The sequence below is a fragment of the Delphinus delphis genome, chromosome 3 (assembly GCF_949987515.2).
Source record: "Delphinus delphis chromosome 3, mDelDel1.2, whole genome shotgun sequence".
NCBI lineage: Eukaryota > Metazoa > Chordata > Mammalia > Artiodactyla > Delphinidae > Delphinus > Delphinus delphis.
The window spans coordinates 96286404-96306755 of record NC_082685.1 but is presented as its reverse complement, the minus strand read 5'-3'; the positions used below and the strand labels follow the sequence as shown (position 1 = coordinate 96306755).

The 20352-nt window shown below is 37.6% G+C and overlaps 1 protein-coding gene across 1 annotated transcript in view; it reads right to left on the bottom strand.

Annotated features, from left to right (window-relative positions):
- Nucleotides 1-20352, bottom strand: part of SPATA9 (spermatogenesis associated 9) — a 30115-nt gene that overhangs the window by 3728 nt on the left and 6035 nt on the right. The window contains exons 3-4 of the mRNA XM_060009150.1: nucleotides 13184-13411; nucleotides 2496-2591 (exon numbers count right to left, since the gene is read on the bottom strand). Coding sequence (XP_059865133.1) covers nucleotides 2496-2591; nucleotides 13184-13411 — 324 coding nt within the window. The remainder of the gene's footprint in view (nucleotides 1-2495; nucleotides 2592-13183; nucleotides 13412-20352) is intronic.

Here is a 20352-nt window from a genome sequence, read left to right as displayed (position 1 = left end):
AGATTCACATTTAAGATACTGAGCATTTCTCAAAAATTCAAAAGACTTGCAACATTTTTTATTCGATAAATTCAGAGTTTTTGAAACTGTAAATATGTTTAAAAAGTTCTTTTACTTTGTTTTTTTTTCAAGGATGTCTTGGCTATTCTTTACCATTTGCATTTCCCTATAAATTTTAGAATAAACTAGTCAATGTACACATATACACCTGCTCAGATTTTAATTGGGACTGCACTGAATCTATGGATTATGGGGAAATTTTAATCTTTATTATTGTGTGTTTCAATATGATCAAAAATATTAACAAATATGTAAAAGATCTCTAACAAAAAAAGCCATAAAATTATTAAGAGAAATTAAAGAAGATCTAAATAAATAGAGGAATACACCATGTTCATAGATTGGAAAAAGAAATTCTACCAGTTATCAAGACTTATTGTAAAACTCCTGTAAATAATACAGTGTTGAATTGGTGCAAGAAGACAAACAGATCAACTGACTAGAACAAAGAGAATATAAACAGACCTACATATCTAAGGACATTTGATTTATTAAAAAAAGAGGTGTTCTGGGGCAATAGGAAAAGGGTTTTTTATCCCCAATAAATTGAGTTGGATCAACTGGATACCAATGGAGGAAAAATTTTACCCTTACCTCATACCAATTCCAGATGTAATCTAAAAGTGAAAGGCAAAATTACAAAGCTCCCAGGATATATCAGAGGGAGTAGTTTCAGGACCTAGGATGTACGTCAAGATTCCCTAATTAAGACATAAAAAGCACTTAACATAAAGATTAATAAATTGGACTACATTAAAATTAAGAACTTCTGTTTTAAAAGACATTGCTGAAAGTGAAAGGCTAGTCACAAAATAACTCTGCCCATATTCAGCCAAAAAAGGGCTTGTTCTAGTAATATAGTTAAAAGTACAATTTGATAATAAAACGATGGACAACCCCAAGGAGGAAAATGAGAAGAGACTAACAGAAATTAACAGAAGAGGATATCCAAATGTCCAATTACTGTATAAAAGTATTCAATCTCATTAACAATCAAGAAAATGCAGATTAAAACCACAATGTGATAGAACTACATACCCACAAGAACGGCTATACTGGAAAAGATTGACAATACCAAGTGTCAGTGATGATACAGGGCAACTAGGATTAATAATCTGCCAGGATGAATTGTTAAAACCATTTTGGAAAACTTTGGCAATATCTGCTAGAGATGAACATATGCAAATTCTACAGTCCAGCAATTTCACCAAAACATATGTACAAGAATATTCATAGCGACATTATTCACAATAGACAAAGTTGTAAATAATCTAAATATTCAAAAATAGAATGGATAAATAGCTATATATTCAATCAATGGAATACTACACAGCAATGGCAATCAACAAACTACTGTTACAGGCAACAAATCTCACAATGATAATGTTAAGCAAAACGACAAATACAAAAGAAAATATAGTATATGATTTCATTTATATACAACTCAAAACTGACTATGGTATTAGAAGTCAAAATAGTGGTTGCCTTTACAGAAGAGGTTAGTGGGGCTTCCCTGGTGGTGCAGTGGTTGAGAATCCGCCTGCCAATGCAGGGGACATGGGTTTGAGCCCTGGTCCAGGAAGATCCCACATGCCATGGAGCAACTAAGCCCGTGCGCCACAACTACTGAGCCTGCGCTCTAGAGCCCGTGAGCCACAACTACTGAGCCTGTGTGCTGCAACTACTGAAGCCCGCGTGCCTAGAGCCTGTGCACCACAACGAGAAGGCACCACAATGAGAAGCCTGCACACCACAACGAAGAGTAGCCCCTGTTCACTGCAACTAGAGAAAGCCTGCACGCAGCAACAAAGACCCAACACAACCAAAAATAAATAAATAAAATTAATTAATTTTAAAAAAAAGAGGTTAGTGATTGTGAGGGGTGCAAGAAAGAGTCTTCTAACATGATGGTATAATGTTTTGTTTCTTGACCTGTGTGACACATAGATTAATAAATTTTCTGAAAATTCACCAAGGTGTGTACTTTTCTCTTTGTATGTTGTACATTTTTAAAAAATTAAAGATAAGTATAAATGGCAGTGGATTAAAAGAAAATAACCCTTATAATTTATAATATTCTTTATATTTTTGTCATGCTTTTTAATGAACACTTTTGGAATTCAAAAGACAGAATAGTGAACTTTAACCAACCATGGCACAATGGCTGGAACAAAACAACTGTAGCTAAATGAAAGCAAAACCAAAATGTTTTGAGCAAATAGTAATACGTTTTATAAAAATAAAATAAGTTTAGTTATCTAAGCAACTTAGTTTTTGGTGGATTGACTTGGCTCCTTAGAAATGTAATTTTTTAATGTAAAATTATTCTGTGTAACAAGAGAATTTAAATACCTTGGTTTATACAGTTTATACAGTATATCTTTGCATAAAATAAGTATATTTATTTCTAGATTCTAATAATTTTATTAACTTACCAAATAAATGAGTGCTGCGTATGAAGCATACATTATGCTAGTTAAAGCAGTCTTTGCTGGGAAAGAAATGGTTTCAAACAAAGATCCGTTTCTGACCTGAAAAAAACGAAAGAGTTTTCTCATTAAAACAAAAAATTTTCAACGTTACAATGTTAAATTTTACAATGTTATTGTAAAATGAGAATTCAAATATTTATAAAGTCATCTACTTTAGTTCTGAATTTTCTCACATCCTGAAAATATATTGTTTTTCTCCTTTACAAAAAGATACTTTCTTTTGCTAATTTAAATCTATGACAAATCTATAAAAAACCTTGCATTTCCAAAATCTGAATTACTTTAACTTTCTTACATTTACCAAGTGTGCTCACTAGGGGGTGCCGCTATGCCTGTTAGAAAAACAGTCTTTGTCCAAATTAATGTAGTCATCCTTTACTAAATCCTTCACCTCTTCAATTAAGCAAACAGCAATCAAAATACCGAGCGTTTCCTGGAGATTAATGACCTGCTTGGAAATGTTAATCATGAGAATGCTGAAGGCCAGGCATTAACCTTAGATGATCATTAAGCTTCAAGAAATACTCTGTGTTCATATTCAGCATGCTTTTTGGAATGCAGACGTTTACACCAATAAAGAATTTGTCTCTCAGATGTTTCTACCTTCTAGAAGGTGTCCCTGCCTCAACATAACAGTATAATATATTCAGTTTAAGGGACTAGTATAATATATTCAGATTAAGGGACCTATACTCTCTTATAGGCTACCTCTGTTGCCTTGAGCTATAAGGATATGAAATGATGACATTAGGAAAAACACTCCCTTCCCATTCAGCAGTGAAGTGGCAGTTAGCCATGCTCCTCTGCAGTAAGAGCCAAGCCACTCAGAGGCTTCAATAACTCCCCAAAGGTACAGGCTGTATCCTAAAATCATGTAAATGCATAGTAAAAATGCACACAAATTAGAAAGAAGAGTATGTATGTGTTCATTAAAAAGTTATTTATAACACTGAAAAACTGAAACAATGATAGCAGAATGGCTCGGTAAATTATGCTATATCCACCCAATGGTATATTGCAGCCTTTTAAAAGGTGCTTCTGAAGAACACGTGATAATATTTTATTGAACAGACATTTATATGGCACTGTGTACCAGGTCCTGTTCGAAGTGCTTGTTGTTGTACTATACTCAGTTTTTGCTTACTGCTGTCACTACTGATGAAGAACAAAACTGCCCATCACAATTTTCTTCTTCTCTCAAGTGATTTATGGGATGCCGAAGCCAAGAATACTATCTAGCCTAGTAGCTAAGAGATGGTGGGTTAAGGAGGGAGGGGGAAGGGGAGTTTCCCTTTTTATTCCCTACGTTTCAGGCCATACCAACTCCTACGCATAGGTATAGGTGGGGGCAGTTTCAGCCCACTCTTTCCATAAGTCAGTCTGGAAAATTTCCCAGAAGTTCCTGGCTTCTGGAAAGAGTTTCCATGAAATGAAGCAGCTGCTGCTCTTTCCCTCTTGCTGAAAGAATCAAAATGATAGCCTGACATTGAATCCCACTATTGGGCTATAAGGAGACAAACATATAAATAGGGAGCAGAGGTCAGGAAGGAAATCAGATATACTCCAACAGAATGCCTCCTAGTAGAGTAAAAGATTCATGAGTTTGTGAATATATGAATGTTTAAGTGGAAGGTCCATAGTCAGTAATTGGTAGGCCATAAACAATAAAAAATAAAAGTGGTGTCTGCATGCAGGGAAAATTACTCTGTTTCTGTTTCACTGCATCTTTCTTTTTCAGATTTTTGTCCTTCACCTAAAAGTAATTAAAATTGATGAGTTTCAAAATAAATATGTATTTTATATATGTTATGCTTCTCAGCGATGAACCTGTATGTTGCCTAAGGGTCACTTTTTCACCATTTTAATGCTTTTAATAAATACTTGCTATTCCTGTAATAAATCAGCCCTGTAGAAAATATATTTCCTCCAAAATTTATGTGGCTACTGGCTAAGTAGCCATTTTTCCATTTTATGACTCACTTGCAATACATGTTTTTCACATTATAAACCACACTGTTTCATTTTGGTTTGCTATGAGCAGGAACAGTGTATGGTAAAACTGAGATAAACAGGAGAAATTTGGAAAATGGAAGGTTTGTCTAGATTGTCTTGGCCTATTTCAAAAATTTTTATCTTAACCTCATAATTACATGAATTTTATTTGCATTTTAAGTTAAAAGTATCTTGATATCATTATACCCATATATTTCTTTTTTGAATTTGGAAATATTAACATATAAGGTACATGGATATTTCAATCTTTAACTAAATTTCTCCCACATTATTTCATGTTCCACTTCTCCCACATAATTCTGACTGCCTTGTCTCATAAAAGAAATATCTATATTCATCTTATTTTCACTAATAATGAGATAAATCACAAAAAAGCAAACTATAAGCTGTTTAGAAAATAGAGACCCACTTACAGATAACCTGCAGGTTGGAGAATTACCAGGTCCAACTTAATTTATGTAGTCCAAAACCATCTTGATGAGAGATATCAAGGGAGTTATAGGGGAAAAAACTCTAATAGTGATTCACAAATAAGTGTTGGAAGAAGCACTGACTGCTTTTATAGGTTCAGAAAATAGTGTTTCCTATAGGTTTGGGAAAGCTACATGATCATGTCTTTGCTTAGCAACCCACAATACTTGTGAAGACAGGAAATACTCCTAGCAGTCCACAGAAAAGAAAGCTATCTGACTTTATTTACCCCAGTATTAACATCCTGTGGAGCAGTGCTGTTGAATGAGCTCTTAATCAGGTGGTCCTATAAAAGCTCAAATGTCCCAAACTCTTGGCCAACCTGCAAAAGTACGTCTTCAAGATTCCGAGACTTCTACTTTCTAGGAATTGTCCTTTGTTCCCAGGTCTTGAATTATACCACCCAAGATAGCCTCATGGCAAGCCCATCAAGGAGCTACAGAAGTTCCTGATATTTGTGAGGTTTCCAGTTTAAACCCCAAACTGGAGTCTACCTTGGAGGGTGGGGGTGAGGAAGAAACTTTACTTAGATAAGCCTTTGACCTTCATCCTGAAAAAGGGAGCACAAGTTCACTGGGATCCACTTACGGCACACGCACTTTTGAGGCTAAGAGTTTTCTTTACTTTGCCCATCTCTTGCCTATGCCACTCCACAGAGTCTGTACAAAGTAGAAATAGCCATCTCTAATGCCACTATAAGGAAGATTCTATCACAGAAAGAGCTCCTGGTCCTGTGGCCCTGCGTTGGGCTGCCAAAGTCAACGACTATGTCTGGGAGCTGACGTGTCTTGGCTGAAGTCAGCATTCAAAGCAATTATCTAGGTCACTGAAGCCTAGGCTGCAAGCTTCGCTCAGCCAGGCAGCTTACAAGGCTAAGCAGATGCAGCATTCTGTAAGTACTGCTGCTGGGGATCTTAAAAATCACCAGGAACTTCTCAGTTTTCCGTTTCTAAGGCCCCCTGTAGAAGAGGCAGGTATACTACTATAATCTCAGCCCAGCAGAATGGGGAAAGGTTTGAGGAGCAACCTGACTCAGCACCCATATAGCCAGGTGCAAAGAAAGCCTCTTTTAACAAGATGGCCAGTTGGACAGTCCTGACCCCAACTCTCTGTGCTCATGTCACAAGCCACTGGAATCTCTTCAGGTCACTTATATTGGTTGGGTCTTTGGGTAGTTCATATTTGGCACAACATCATTAAATATGCTAAGATACACAGTACATGCGCTACAGCTGAGCATGCAACCAAAAGGCCGGGAAAGATTGCCAAGAGAGCTCCTGTGACAGCGTCTATACTCTAATTATCTTGACGAGACCATCACTATATGCTACATCTCAGACCACACCAAAAAGCTGAAACACTACCTAGTTACAGGCAGTAATGACAATGCTCCTCTATTTCGAGTTCTTGAGGGAAGTAATCTGCCTGACTGGCATTCCAAGCTACCTGATAGCCAGCAGAGTTCTGGTAGAACCGTTTAAGGTAGAAATGCATCTTTCCATCATTCATCATCCTCAGATCAGTGATGAGACAGAGCACATGAAGAGGATCTTTAAAACTTTGCTTCTGATAGGTTAACTAGGCTGCTTACTTTTCTAAGGTGATGCCCTCCATGCAGCCACAAAGCATATCCCTTGGCATAGGAATTCCATATTTCACTCCTTGTATTTCTACACGCCACAAAGTTCCATCTTGACACAGGCAGCCTGACAATTCTTTTTTTTTTTTTTAATTTTTAAATTTTATTTATTTATTTTTGGCTGTTTTGGGTCTTTGTTGCTGTGCGCAGGCTTTCTCTAGTTGCAGTGAGCGGGGGCTACTCTTCTTTGCGGTGCGCAGGCTTCTCATCGCGGTAGCTTCTCTCGTTGAAGAGCACGGACTCTAGGCACGCAGGCTTCAGTAATTGTGGCACGCAGGCTCAGTAGTTGTGGCACACGGGCTTAGTTGCTCTGCGGCATGTGGGATCTTCCCGGACCAGGGATTGAACCGGTGTCCCCTGCATTGGCAGGCGGATTCTCAACCACTGCGCCACCAGGGAAGCCCCAGCCTGACAATTCTTGAAGTAATTCATGCTGGAATCTACTCCAGGTAAGCTGAACTCTGTGCTGTGCCACTTACCTCTCAGCACACTCTGGCACCATGGATACATTCCATTCACAGACCAATTCACTGACCTCCACCACACCTCATATATTACTCTGTTGTTCTTTTAATTCTCCAGGCCATTATCTTCACTATTCATACTTTTGTATCTTTCCTCACTGAGACTTTACATTTGAGCTATTTTGTTTTCTTCCTTGCTACAACTTAGGTTCCTTTCAGTGGCAATCCTGAATCTTCACCTAGCTAATACATATTGCCCAAGAAAAGCTTCTTCCTCACTCCTAACCCTCAAGGACCCCAGAAGCTCTGACTTGGGACTGTTCCCACTTATCACGCTTCAGCCATATGGAACTACTTACATTTCCTACATAAGTCACGCTCTCTCTTGCCTCAGCTTCTTAATATACACTGTTCGCTTCCTTGAATGATTCTCCTACTTCTTCACTGGGCTAATTTCCCTTCCTTCAAGTCTCAGATCCAGTATCATCTTTTACAAAGCCTACACTGATTACACTTAGGAATTATACGCTCCTTGTTGATGCTTCCATAGTACACTTTGCACACTTTAATCATGCACTCAGTACACTCTACTGACATTGCTTACTTGCCTATCATCCCTAGAGTCCATGGGACATCTATGAATCCCTAGTACCTAAACTCTTGATTTTATATGTCAGGTTTTCAATAAAAATAATGTTTACCAAGTGAATGAAAAAGTAGAATTACACTTCATTTACTTCCAAGAAGAAATTTAACCATCTTATAACTTGTAAAAGATATTAAGAAGTAAAGCTGAAGGACATCTAGTTCCAGTAACGTGGCAGACTGAGCTAGTGGGGAACCTCTCGCATAAAAAAATCTAGAAATTCTATATAAAATCAAACTCCAAAAATTTAATACAAGACTGAGTTCACAAAAAGTGGAAGGAAAGAAAGAAGGGAGGGAGGGAGGGAGGGGAGAGGAAGGAAGGAAGAAGTCCTCCTATGCCAGGAAAGAAGAGGGAACTAGAAGCCAAGCAGTAAGCGTGTGAGATTATGTCCCAGGAACACTGGGGTTGCTACTGGATCCTGAAATAATGGCTGGGGGCTTGAGTTTTAATAAAGATCCTGGAGATGAGACTTGGATGCACATGAGGTGAGGATCAGGCCTTTGCAGAGCTGCAATCGCAGTGAAAGGGGGAATAGAAAAACTGCACCCACCAGTCCAAAAAGAAGGTGAGGAAGCTGGTCTCCACCAGGGACTGATATCTCCAGAGCACAAGCAAAATCCTCTAGAGGAACAGTTCTACTACCAAGGCCAGAAGGGATTTCTATTTTTTAAAAATCCTTATTGGAGAAAAACTTTAAAAAAAAACAAAGAAATAATGAGGAGACACAATATAGATCACAATAGTCAGAAAGATTAGCATCCCCCCAAAATCTCAAAGAATAATATTTTAAAAGACCATAAATTAGTATTTTTAAAATAGATTTTTAAAAAGAAATAAACCTATGAAAGGACACTTTGAAAGAAGTGGAAATTTGGGGGAAAACACCAAATAGAATTTCTAGAGATAATATAATGTTTGAAATTTAAAATACATTTAATAAATAAAAGAGCATATTAGATACAGCTGGAGAGAGCTGGTTAACTGGAAGACAGATCAGAGGAAGTTATTCAGGATGTATCAAAAAGAGATAAAGAAAAGGAAAATATGAAGAAGGTAAGTGGACATAAAGAATAAAATGAGAAGGTCCTAAGTATGTTTAGTAGGCATTCCAGCAGATGAGATTAGATAAAATGAGAAAGAGGCAATACTCGAAGAAACAATGGCTAAGAGTTTTCCAGAATTGAAATTATCCTCAAATTCAAAAATCACAAAGGCTCCCAAGAATATGTACCCATTCCAAAAAGCATTTTGACAACAGCTAATAAAACTGAAGATGTGGGGCTTCCCTGATGGCGCAGTGGTTGAGAGTCCGCCTGCTGATGCAGAGGACACAGGTTCGTGCCCCGAACCTGGAAGATCCCACATGCCGCGGAGCGGCTAGGCCCGTGAGCCATGGCCGCTGAGCCTGCGTGTCTGGAGCCTGTGCTCTGCAGCGAGAGAGGCCACACAGTGAGAGGCCCGCGTACCGCAAAAAAAACCAAAACTGAAGATGTGTATCCCTCATGACCCAGCAATCCCCCTTGTAGATATATACCTGGAGAAATGTCTCATACATATGGACGAGGAGTCATTTACAAGAGTGTTCAGTGAAGCACTGTTTGTAATACAAAAATTTTGGAAACTAAATTGTCCATCTGTTCAGTAACAGATAAACTGTGGATTACTTTTTCTTATAATGGAATACCACAAAGAAGTTAAAGTAATAAACCATAGAACCATAGCTATATATATCAAAAATGTTGAGTGAAAAAGGAAGTTTCAGAAGAGTAAGTACAGTATCATATCATTTATATAAATTTTAAATATGCATAGGATGATAGATGTATACAAATGTAGTTAAAATATAAAACATGCATGAAAATGCTTACATCAACTTCAGGATAATGATTACCTTTGGTAGACAAAAAAAGGAAGGGATCGGAGCATGGTTAATTATATTTCTTTTTATAAAACAGATATCTAAAGGCAATATGGCAAAATATTACTACCAGTTTAAATTTGGGTGGGACTTCTGATAAACTATTTTTTATATATTTTGAAATATTTTATTGATAAGAATTTTAAAAATTAAAGCTAGCTCCTAAGACAATTAGAACAAGAGCAAAGGAGAAGATATTTCATAGGTGTTGGTTCTGTATTGATGTCAAAAGAGACAGTATATGGACCCTGGACAAATCACTTAGTCCCTCAACCTGGTTCCTTCATCTCATTTCCTGGAATAAGTTATCACAAATGAGCTCTAACTTCACCTATGGAAACTCACTGTCAGGCAAGGCAAAAGGCAAGCACATTGTGTTTTTTAGTTCTCATTATTGGATAGAAGGAAACAGATTCCACTGGAAAGGGAGATTATCTTCCTGCCACTGAACTTTCATGAGTATTGTGAGACAATCCTCCATAGATATCTCTCATTCCTATACAGCAGCAGTCCCCAACCTTTTCAGCACCAGGGACTGGTTTCGTGGAAGACAATTTTTCCATGGACCAGGGGTGGGTGCCGATGGCTTCCGGATGATTCAAGTGCATTACATTTATTGTGCACTTTATTTCTATTATTATTACATTGTAATATATAATGAAATAATTATACAACTCACCACAATGCAGAATCAGTGGGAGCCCTGAGCTTGTTTTCACTTGCCACTCACTGATAGGGTTTTTGGTTTGTTTAATTTATTTATTTTATTTTTTGCTGCGTTGGGTCTTCATTGCTGCACTCGGGCTTTCTCTAGTTGTGGTGAGCAGGGGCTACTCTTCATTGCAGTGTGCAGGCTTCTCACTGTGGTGGCTTTTCTACGGGAGCACAGGCTCCCGTAGTTGTGGCTCATGGACTTAGTTGCTCTGCGGCATGTGGCATCTTCCTGGACCAGGGCTCGAACCTGTGCCCCTGCATTGGCAGGCAGATTCTTAACCACTGCGCCACCAGGGAAGCCCCATTGATAGGGTTTTGAAATGAATCAACAAGCAACTGATTTATTATGGTCTCTGTGCAGTCAAACCTCTCTGCTAATGATAATCTGTTATTTGCAGCCACTGCCAGCACTGGCAACACCTCCTCAGCTCCACCTCAGATCATCAGGCATTAGATTCTCATAAGGAGCACGCACCTTAAATCCCTCGTATGCGCAGTCCACAGTAGGGTTCACGCTCCTATGAGAATCTAATGCCGCCACTGATCTGACAGGAGGCAGAGCTCAGGTGGTAATGCGAGCAATGGGGAGCGGCTGTAAATACAGATGAGGCTTCGCTTGCTCACCCGCCGCTCACCTCCTGCTGTGCAGCCCGGTCCCCAACTGGGTTGGGGACCCCCAGCTGTGCAGATTGGGTCTTCTGATATGGATGAATAGCAAACAGCTTTGTAAGCTAGAGAAAGTATATTCCTTTGGAGAGATCTAGAGATGTACTTCCCAAGATATGTCACAGGGCACTAAAGATAAAACCTTCTCCTTACCCTCCAGAAACATTTGTTTCTCTCTCTCTCTCCTCTCTCTCTCTCTCTCTCCTCTCTTCTCTCTCTCTCTCTCTCTCTCTCCCCCTCTCCCTCCCCCCCCACCCCCGCTTCTCTCTCGGATGCTGGGCAGATGTGCCAGGATCCCTATAAAAAGATGAGTCTCCTGATTTCAAGGTTCCTCTCCTGCAATGCAACTTACTACACGCATAGTTAACATCCGGCTGTCACCACATTGCCCTGTGGGAACTGACACAAGATACTGCTCTGGCTGCTACTTTTGCTTGTCTCTTCTGTCAGTGTGTGTGCCTGTGTATTTCTATAACTGTGGCAAACTAACTTGTTAGCTCATAAATAGTGTAAAATCTCAGCTCCTTCACAGTTTTAACTTAGCAAAGAGGAGAAAAAAGAAAGACTCTGAATAACAATAATGGACAGTGTCTTTAAACATAATTTCATAATAAATACAGAAATATTCTTCAAAGGACACTTCTTACATCAACTCTCTATGAAAACTATGGGTCTAACAATGCAAGGAAAGAAACAGCAAGGCAAAACATTAGATTCAGAAAGACATTTCATTGGGAATTCAAAATAATACAGTTCAGCTATGTTTCTTTTTGATGATCTAAAGATACAGGGATAAGCCTCAATAGTGCTCAGAAATCCAATGGTTAACAAACAGAAACCATTTTTTACTTTCTCAAACATCAGGTATTATAAAGGTGCCTTTTATAAATGTTGTCTCAGGCAACTTGTAATTGAAATATCTGATGATTTCTGGAAATGTCAAAATCTTTGATTAAAAACAGATTCCTATATACTGAATATTTCATTTATTTTAGCGACCCATCATCTATTTTCTCATATTCTTAAAACAACACAGATTTTTGTTTGAGGATTCATCCTTTCCCCATTCTTAAGTCATGTTGTCTGGATGGGGCTCCAACCCCTACTCTAGAAATGAAGCAGGTAATCAAGTCCTAGGCCAATCAATGCACCCCCATTTCCCTGGTTTAGAGGTAAGCCATTCTCTTAGAGTGAACCTCAGGACTTGGCCAGGAATGCTGGGTCAAGGACTCATTCTTTTCTGCTGTAATTGAACCTGGAAGGATGTAGCCTGGGAACAATTGCAAATCATCTTGTGACCACGAGGGGAAAGTCAGTCTATGAATGGAGTCAACACAGAGATAGCAGAGCCAAGAGATCAGTAAAAGAGAGAAACAGGATCCTGAAGGTATCATTTGAGTACCTATATCCAGCTATGCCTGAAACGTTCTCAACTCTGGATTGTTCGAGTACAAGAACTAATACATCTCCTTTCTGGCTTAACTCTCCCTTCAACAAAGGAATGCTTTGAATAATGCCCAGATTGAAAAACCCAGAGTTCTGTGCCATAAAGTTCAGAAAAAAAGAAACTGGTCCTGAAAAACTTTGACAAAATATAATAGGACCTCAATAAAACAACATAGAACACATATTTGAAATAGACCTGGACACTGACAGGTCTATCGAAATGAGTTTATCGCTAAATATACTCAATATGTTATGTCAAAGATTATCTTGGAAACATAACAAGGTTATGGGGAAAAGGACACAAAGCACAATCATTTTTAAGGCTTGTTGTAGAATTTCTTTCAGATTTGACATAGGTGGTAATTTGCATGCTTATATTTAGGTTGAACCATTTGAAATTGATAGTTTCATTTAGTTCAATCAAATAACAAGGGAGAAAAAAGTCTGCATTACTTCCTTTTTCACATTTATTTAAACAAGAGAATATACTATACTGAAAAAAGGCCCATCTATTTATTTCTCTTATCCAACTATTCTTGTTTTACATCTAGGACAACCAAATGTGCTACATTTTCATTTTCCAAATCTTACAATTTCAAAATACTTCCTAAAAAAAGATCCATAGCCTGTGCAAATGCAATATTTACTTACCTGCATGTTATATAGGGGTTGCTTTGGTGCATTAACTTCCTTGAGCAGACGATGAGATACGTCCCTTAACTCTAAAAGTCTGCAAGCAAGCTGAGGCTGCAGAAGTCTGGCAACTGATTTGGAGGATCTGGATATGCCGTTTAATCCTCGAATTAATGTTCCTCGATTGATCTTGGCTAAAGCAACAGCCATTCTGATTTTGGATGTTTTTTGCACGGGTTCTCTTTTCTGGAAAATAAGCCTTTGAAAAGTGACTGATGTGTGATTCTCCAGTGCAGTATTTCTTTATTAAAAATTTTTTTATTTGAAATATAGTTGATGTACAGTATTGTTAGTCTCAGGTATACTATATAATTTGACATTTGCAAACAGTATGAAATGAATATCACAAGTCTAGTAACCATCTGTCTCCATACAAAGTTATTACAATATTATTGATCATCTTCCTTATGCTGTATATTGCATTCCCATTACTTATTATAGAACTGGAGATTTGTACCTCTTAATCCCCTTCACCTGGTTCACTCACACTGCTCCCTCCCTCCATTCCCCCTCACCCTACCAGCAACCACCCATTTGTTTCCAGTGCATTTTTAAAATCTACTTCAGGCCGAGACAAGTACCACATAACTGTACACTGTGCCTGATACTAAGTGTCCAATAATTATCTCCCACCCTCCTTACAATTCATTGGCCCCACCCCAGGTATTTAAATATTTATATGAATATATGATTTTTTCCTTAGGATAAATATCCAGAATTAAGTTAGTAGCCTAAAGATATAAATTTTTCATTTTTCTCTCTGGATTTATCTGTTTTTTGCATTGATTTTTTTTAAAAGAGCTCTTTCAAAAGTAAACAATCTTTTAAAAAAATATTTATTTATTTGGTTGCACTGGATCTTAGTTGTGCAGGTGGGCTCCTTAGTTGTGGCTCACAGGCTCCTTAGTTGCAGCTCTCTGGCTCCTCAGTTGAGGCACATGGGCTCCTTAGTTGTGGCATGTGAACGCTTAGTTGCAGCATGAATGTGGGATCTAGTTCCCTGACCAGGGATCAAATCCTGGCCCCCTGCACTGGGAGCTCAGAGCCTTAACCACTGCACCACCAGGGAAGTCCCAAAAGTAAACAATTCGTATTCAAATATCATTCAGTGTTTGAATTGTTCAAATAATAATTCTTATTCAAAACTGTTACAAATAGTTTCCCAGCTTACTTTAAAATTTTTAAATGATAAAATATAGCATATATACATAATACATAATGTACAATTTACTTAAAAAATTTTTATTAGTTAAGGTGCATATCAAAGGAATGATTTTAACGATCCCAGACTCTTGCTTCTTCCCATACATAGAAAAGTGCTAAATTCATTAACTTGAGACATCTGTTTTTTTTTTAATTGAATGAAAAGTTCTTTAAATTCTACAGTGCTTTACAATTTTCAGAAGTTTAACATACATGATTTCATATAATCCCATAATAACCCCTTTTTTCCAATCCCCTAACCTTATGTTACCCCCCCTTCCCTCTCCCCACTGGTAACCACTAGGTCATTCTCTATATCTGTGAGTCTGCTTCTTTTTTGATTTATTCACTAGTTTGTTGTATTTTTTAGATTCCACATATAAGTGATAACATACAGTATTTGTCTTTCTCTGTCTGACTTATTTCATTTTAATGCCCTCCAAGTCCACCCATTTTGCTGCAAATTGCAAAATTTCATTCTTTTTTATGGCTAATATTCCATTGTATATATACACCACATCTTCTTTATCCATTCATCTGTTGATGGACACTTAGGTTGCTTCCATATCTTGGCAATTGTAAATAATGTTGCTATGAACATTGGGGTGCATGTATCTTTTCGAATTGGTGTTTTTGGTTTTTTGTATATATACGCAGGAGTCTGATTGCTGGGTCATATGATAGTTTTATTTTTAGTTTTCTTTGAGAAATCTCCATACTGTTTTCCATAGTGGCTACACCAATTTACATTCCCAACCACAGTGTAGGAGGGTTCCTTTTTCTCCACACCCTCACTAACATTTATTTGTGTTCTTTTTGATGATAGCCATTCTGACAGGTGTGATATGATATCTCATTGTGGTTCTGATTTGTATTTCCCTGATGATTAGCAATGTTGAGCATCTTTTCATGTGCCTGTTGGCAATCTGCATTTCCTCTTTAGAAAAATGTCTGTTCAGTTCTTCTGCCAATTTTTTAAGCAGGTTGTTGGATTTTTAAATGTTGAGTTGTATGAGCTGTTTATATATGTTGGACATTACCCCTTACCAGTCATATCATTTGCAAATATCTTCTCCCATTCAGTAGGTTGTCTTTTTGTTTAGTCAATGATTTCCTTTGCTGTGCAAAAGATTTTAAGTTTAATTAGGTCCCATTTGTTTATTTTTGCTTTTTAGGAGATGGATCAAAAAAAAATATTGCTGCTATTTATGTCAAAGAGTGTTCTGCGTATGTTTTCCTCCAGGAATTTTATAGTATCCAGTCTTACATTTAGGTCTTTAATCCATTCTGAGTTTATTTTTGTATGTGGTGCTAGAGAACATTCTAATTTAATTCTTTTACAAGTAGCTGTTCAGTTTTCCCAGCACAGCTTATTGAAGAGACTGTCTTTTCTCCATTGTATATTCTTGCCTCCTTTGTCACAGATTAATTAACCATAAGTGTGTGGGTTTATTTCTGGGCTCTCTATTCCATTCCATTGATCAACGTGTCTGTTTCTGTGCCAGTACCATACTGTTTTGATTAGTATAGCTTTGTAGTATAATCTGAAGTCCAGGAGCCTGATTCCTCCAGTCTGTTCTTCTTTCTCAAGATTGCTTTGGCTATTTGGGGTCTTCTGTGTTTCCATATAAATTTTAAAATTATTTGTTCTAGTTCTGTGAAAAATGCCATTGATACTTTGATATGCATTTCACTGAATCTGCAGATTGCCTTGGGTGGTATGGTCATTTTAACAATACTAATTCTTCCAATCCAAGAATATGGTATATCTCTCCATCTGTTTGTGTGTCTTCAATTTCTTTCATTAGTGTCTTATAGTTTTCCAAGTACAGGTCTTTTGCCTCCACAGGTAGGTTTATTCCTAGGTATTTTATTCTTTTTGATGCAATGGTAAATGGGATTGTTTCCTTAACTTCTCTTTCTGATAGTCTGTTGTTAGTGTATAGAAATGCAACAGATTTTTAAATATTACTTTTGTATCCTGCAACTTTACCAAATTCATTGATGAGCTCTAGTAGTTTTCTGGTGGCGTCTTTAGGATTTTCTATGTACAGTATCATGTCATCTGCAAACAGTGACAGTTTTAGTTCTTCCTTTCCAATTTGGATTCCTTTGATTTTTTTTCCTTCTCTGGTAGCTGTGGCTAGGACTTCCAAAACTACATTGAATAAAAGTGGTGAGAGTGGACAGCCTCGTATATAAAATATAGCATATATACATAATCATAATGTACAATTTACTTTAAATTTTTTAATGTTAAAATATAGCATATATACACACTGCATTGTACTGTTTAAAGAAAAATGAAACAAAAACCCTATATACTAATCCACACGCTTACAAAACTTGTAGTTCTGAAAACTTCAAATCTTCTATGAGCACTCTGACAGGAAAAATTTCTGGCATTTCTAAAACACAGGACATGTAGTTCTTTCTCTGTTCTAGCAGAAAGTGAACCACAGGTTAGACTGCATTCCAGGCAACAGACAAGTATAATTTCCATTATTCATGTAAGTAATTTTATGAGCTATTCTGGCTTTTCAGTACATAACTTGGGGGAAAGAGTTGGTTAATAACACAAAGAAACAACTTTGAATCTCATTTAATTATTGAGTACAAATATATAAGTGCAAAACATATTTTGGATTTTTTTGTCTACAATAAGCATCATATATTTGGTTAAGAGCTAACATGCTGTATATTTATTTTAAATGCCTCAACTTTTATCCTGAAGTCATAATTTTATTAGTGCTGTTTTTGTCATCAAAGTTCAGTACTTCTCTTACTCTTCAGCATTTGTCAGTGGAGATAACCAAAAGCTGTTCTAGCCTGTCAATGAAGATGTACTTCTGCAACACCTGGTGTCCTACCGTGGCTTAATCTATTAACTTTAGCAAAAAAGTCCCAATAGCCCACCTGTGGTCTCAACCCTCCTCGTCAGTAGAAAAGTAGAGGATGGACTAAGTTGTGGGCTGCTACAGTTGCTATAATTTCAAGCCACTTTAGAGCACAGCAATCCTTACAAGCAGTTACATGGTAGGTAGAACAAGTGAAAAGAACACACAGGTGCAATCACTTGATATTATCTAAGCTGGTTGCATGCACACCTTGAAGAGAAACCACATTGTCTGCAGTATCCAAAGTTCCTGCACATACAGATTCAATTTCTCTTGTGACGTTATGCTTTGCTGCACTGACTCTTCCTCCTAACTCCTCCTCAAGGTGGAGCAGCTGGAATAAGTTTGGTTTTACCTCTGATTACAATTTACGGTTGTCCCTAGGCATCCCATGTGGATTAGTTAGTTCCAGAACCCCTGAAGATACCAAAATCCGTGGATGCTTAAGTTCTTTATATAAAATGGCATAGTATTTGCGTATAGCCTATGCATATCCTCCTTTATTCTTTAAATCATCTCTAGATTACTTATAAACTCTCATACAATGTAAGTGCTATGTAAATCAACAAACTTAAGTTTTGCTTTTTGGAACTTTCTGGAATTTTTTTCAATCACAGGTTGGTTGAATCCCTGGATACCAAGGGCCAACAGTACTGTGTTTTCTCTCATTATAATTTGTAACCAGAGGTGAGGACCACATTGCCAGGGCAAACAGGAGTTGGATATGTGCAGTTCCACCTTTAGTGAAACCTTGCCTATGTGGTCATTCAGTGTTTTAGGGACCCTTCATTTCTTTAGTTGCAAAACAACATTCTGTAGTTTCCCTCTTCTGATTTTGTGAGTTCCTTCACAAAATCTTCGTGATCTGTACGTGTTGGCTTGGATTCACTGACTTTACACATGTATTTCTATTAACCAGTATTGATGCATTCCCCCAAACATTATACTAGATTGATCCATTCAACTTTCCTCTCTTTCAGAAATTCTAAATTTTTATCTCTGTAGAAAAATAAGCCTATTTGTAATAAATAATCTATTAATAAAAATTCTCCTGCAAGGTTCATATAATGTGTTCACCAAAATACAGCATTTATTATAGACAATATTTTTAAAAATTCGAGTGCATTATAATAATGCTTTAGCGCATTTTGTGTTATCTTTCTCATTTTAGTATCCTCGTGAGTTTACAGACTCAACTTGTTCCTAATTAATATTTTTGTTTCCCTTTAATGCTTAAATGGTTACAATATGACGACTGCATTTCCCTTTTAAAATGCCTGCCTTTTTTGATACTTTCCTAGATAACTGAAAGAATTATTTCTAACAACAAAATATGTTTCTGACCCCTTTTATTTTCCCTGCCACAAAACATGAAATAAATTTGTTCCCAAGAAGACCATTATTGCTTTTAAGAAGAATAGTATATTAGAAACCAAATCTGGGCTTGGGGGTGCATGATCAATGGTTCTTCGTGGCTCTGGGAATACAAAGGTGACAGCAGGGAAAGGCTACTTACATTCCTTAAGATGCAGAAGGAGACGTTCTTCTTCTTTTTTTTTTTTTTTTTTTTAGCGGTATGCGGGCCTCTCACTGTTGTGGCCTCTCCCATCGCGGAGCACAGGCTCCGGACGCGCAGGCCCAGCGGCCACGGCTCACGGGCCCAGCCGCTCCGCAGCACGCGGGATCCTCCCGGACCGGGGCACGAACCCGTGTCCCCCGCATCGGCAGGCGGACCCTCAACGACTGCGCCACCAGGGAAGCCCGTTCTTCTTTTTTAAATAAACAGTCACCAGTTTATGATGATGGTTCCAATTCACTCTTACTTTCAATGAGTTATTTTTTTAAATTAGCTCTAACAGAAAATTTTTAAATAAAAGGTTTTTCCCCTCTGAGGTACCAGCTTTTCCTTTTTGTCTACTCTCTATGCTATGTATTTTCCTACCAAACCATATGTGTAAATTTAAATGTTGAACTGAAATTAAGAAGTCCTCATTTCCTTCTTTTTCCCTTTTTAATTTTTTGACCCTTGGCCTAAACATCCTGGAGTCAGTGGCAAAGTGTGCAAATTCAGATGATATTTTTTGTCATATGTTCATCATCTGAGCATATCAGCAAATGTCAGAAAAGAAAGTCCAACTCCCAACCACCACCAACACCTCAGAGATAAACAAAGGTACTTAAAGACCATTTGCCAAAACAAACTTAGCATCATTTAATCAGATTTATTCAAGAATCCTGCTCCATATTTCTCTATTTGAGCTCCATTCTTTGAATATATATCTTGCTTTCCCCATTACTTTTCTTTTTTCCAGAGCCATGCCCATTTTTCTATCATCAGCAGTTTTAATGCTGAACTCCAATTTCTAGTAACATCAGCTTTTTACTACCGTACATCTATAAAACCAGCCGGTCAGCAAATCTTATTCAGTTCTTTCTCTGAATAGTCCCAGAATTTGACCACTCCTCACTAGCCCCAGTACCAACACTCAGTCCACTTTATTTATATACCACTGTCATCTCGTCTCCAGACTTGAAAATCAGCCTCATCAATGGCCTCCCTGCTTCCACCCTTCCCTACTTTCATTCTGTTCCTCAACACATCAGCCAAAGAGACACAATTAAAAATTAGATCACATCAGATCTTGCTTTTCTGCTCAACCACTTCAGTGGCCTCCTGGTGCACTCAGTGTAAAAGCCAAAGTACATACAATGGTCTACAAGGTCCTACAAAGGCTGCCTCTTCTTTACCTCCCTGGCCTCACAGTCTTTTTCTCTCCCTTTTCCTCCTTCATTATTTATTGAACTTGTTAGGTATACTCCCATCTCAGGGACTTTGAACTAACTATGCCATTTGATTCTCAAGGACGCCAAGGTTTGCTCCCTCACTTCCTTCAAGTCTTTTTCTTTTTTAAATTTTTATTGGAATATAGTTGATTTATAATGTATTAGTTTCAGGTGTACAAAGTGAATCAGTTATACATATACATATATCCACTCTTTTTTTTTTTAGATTCTTGTTCCATATAG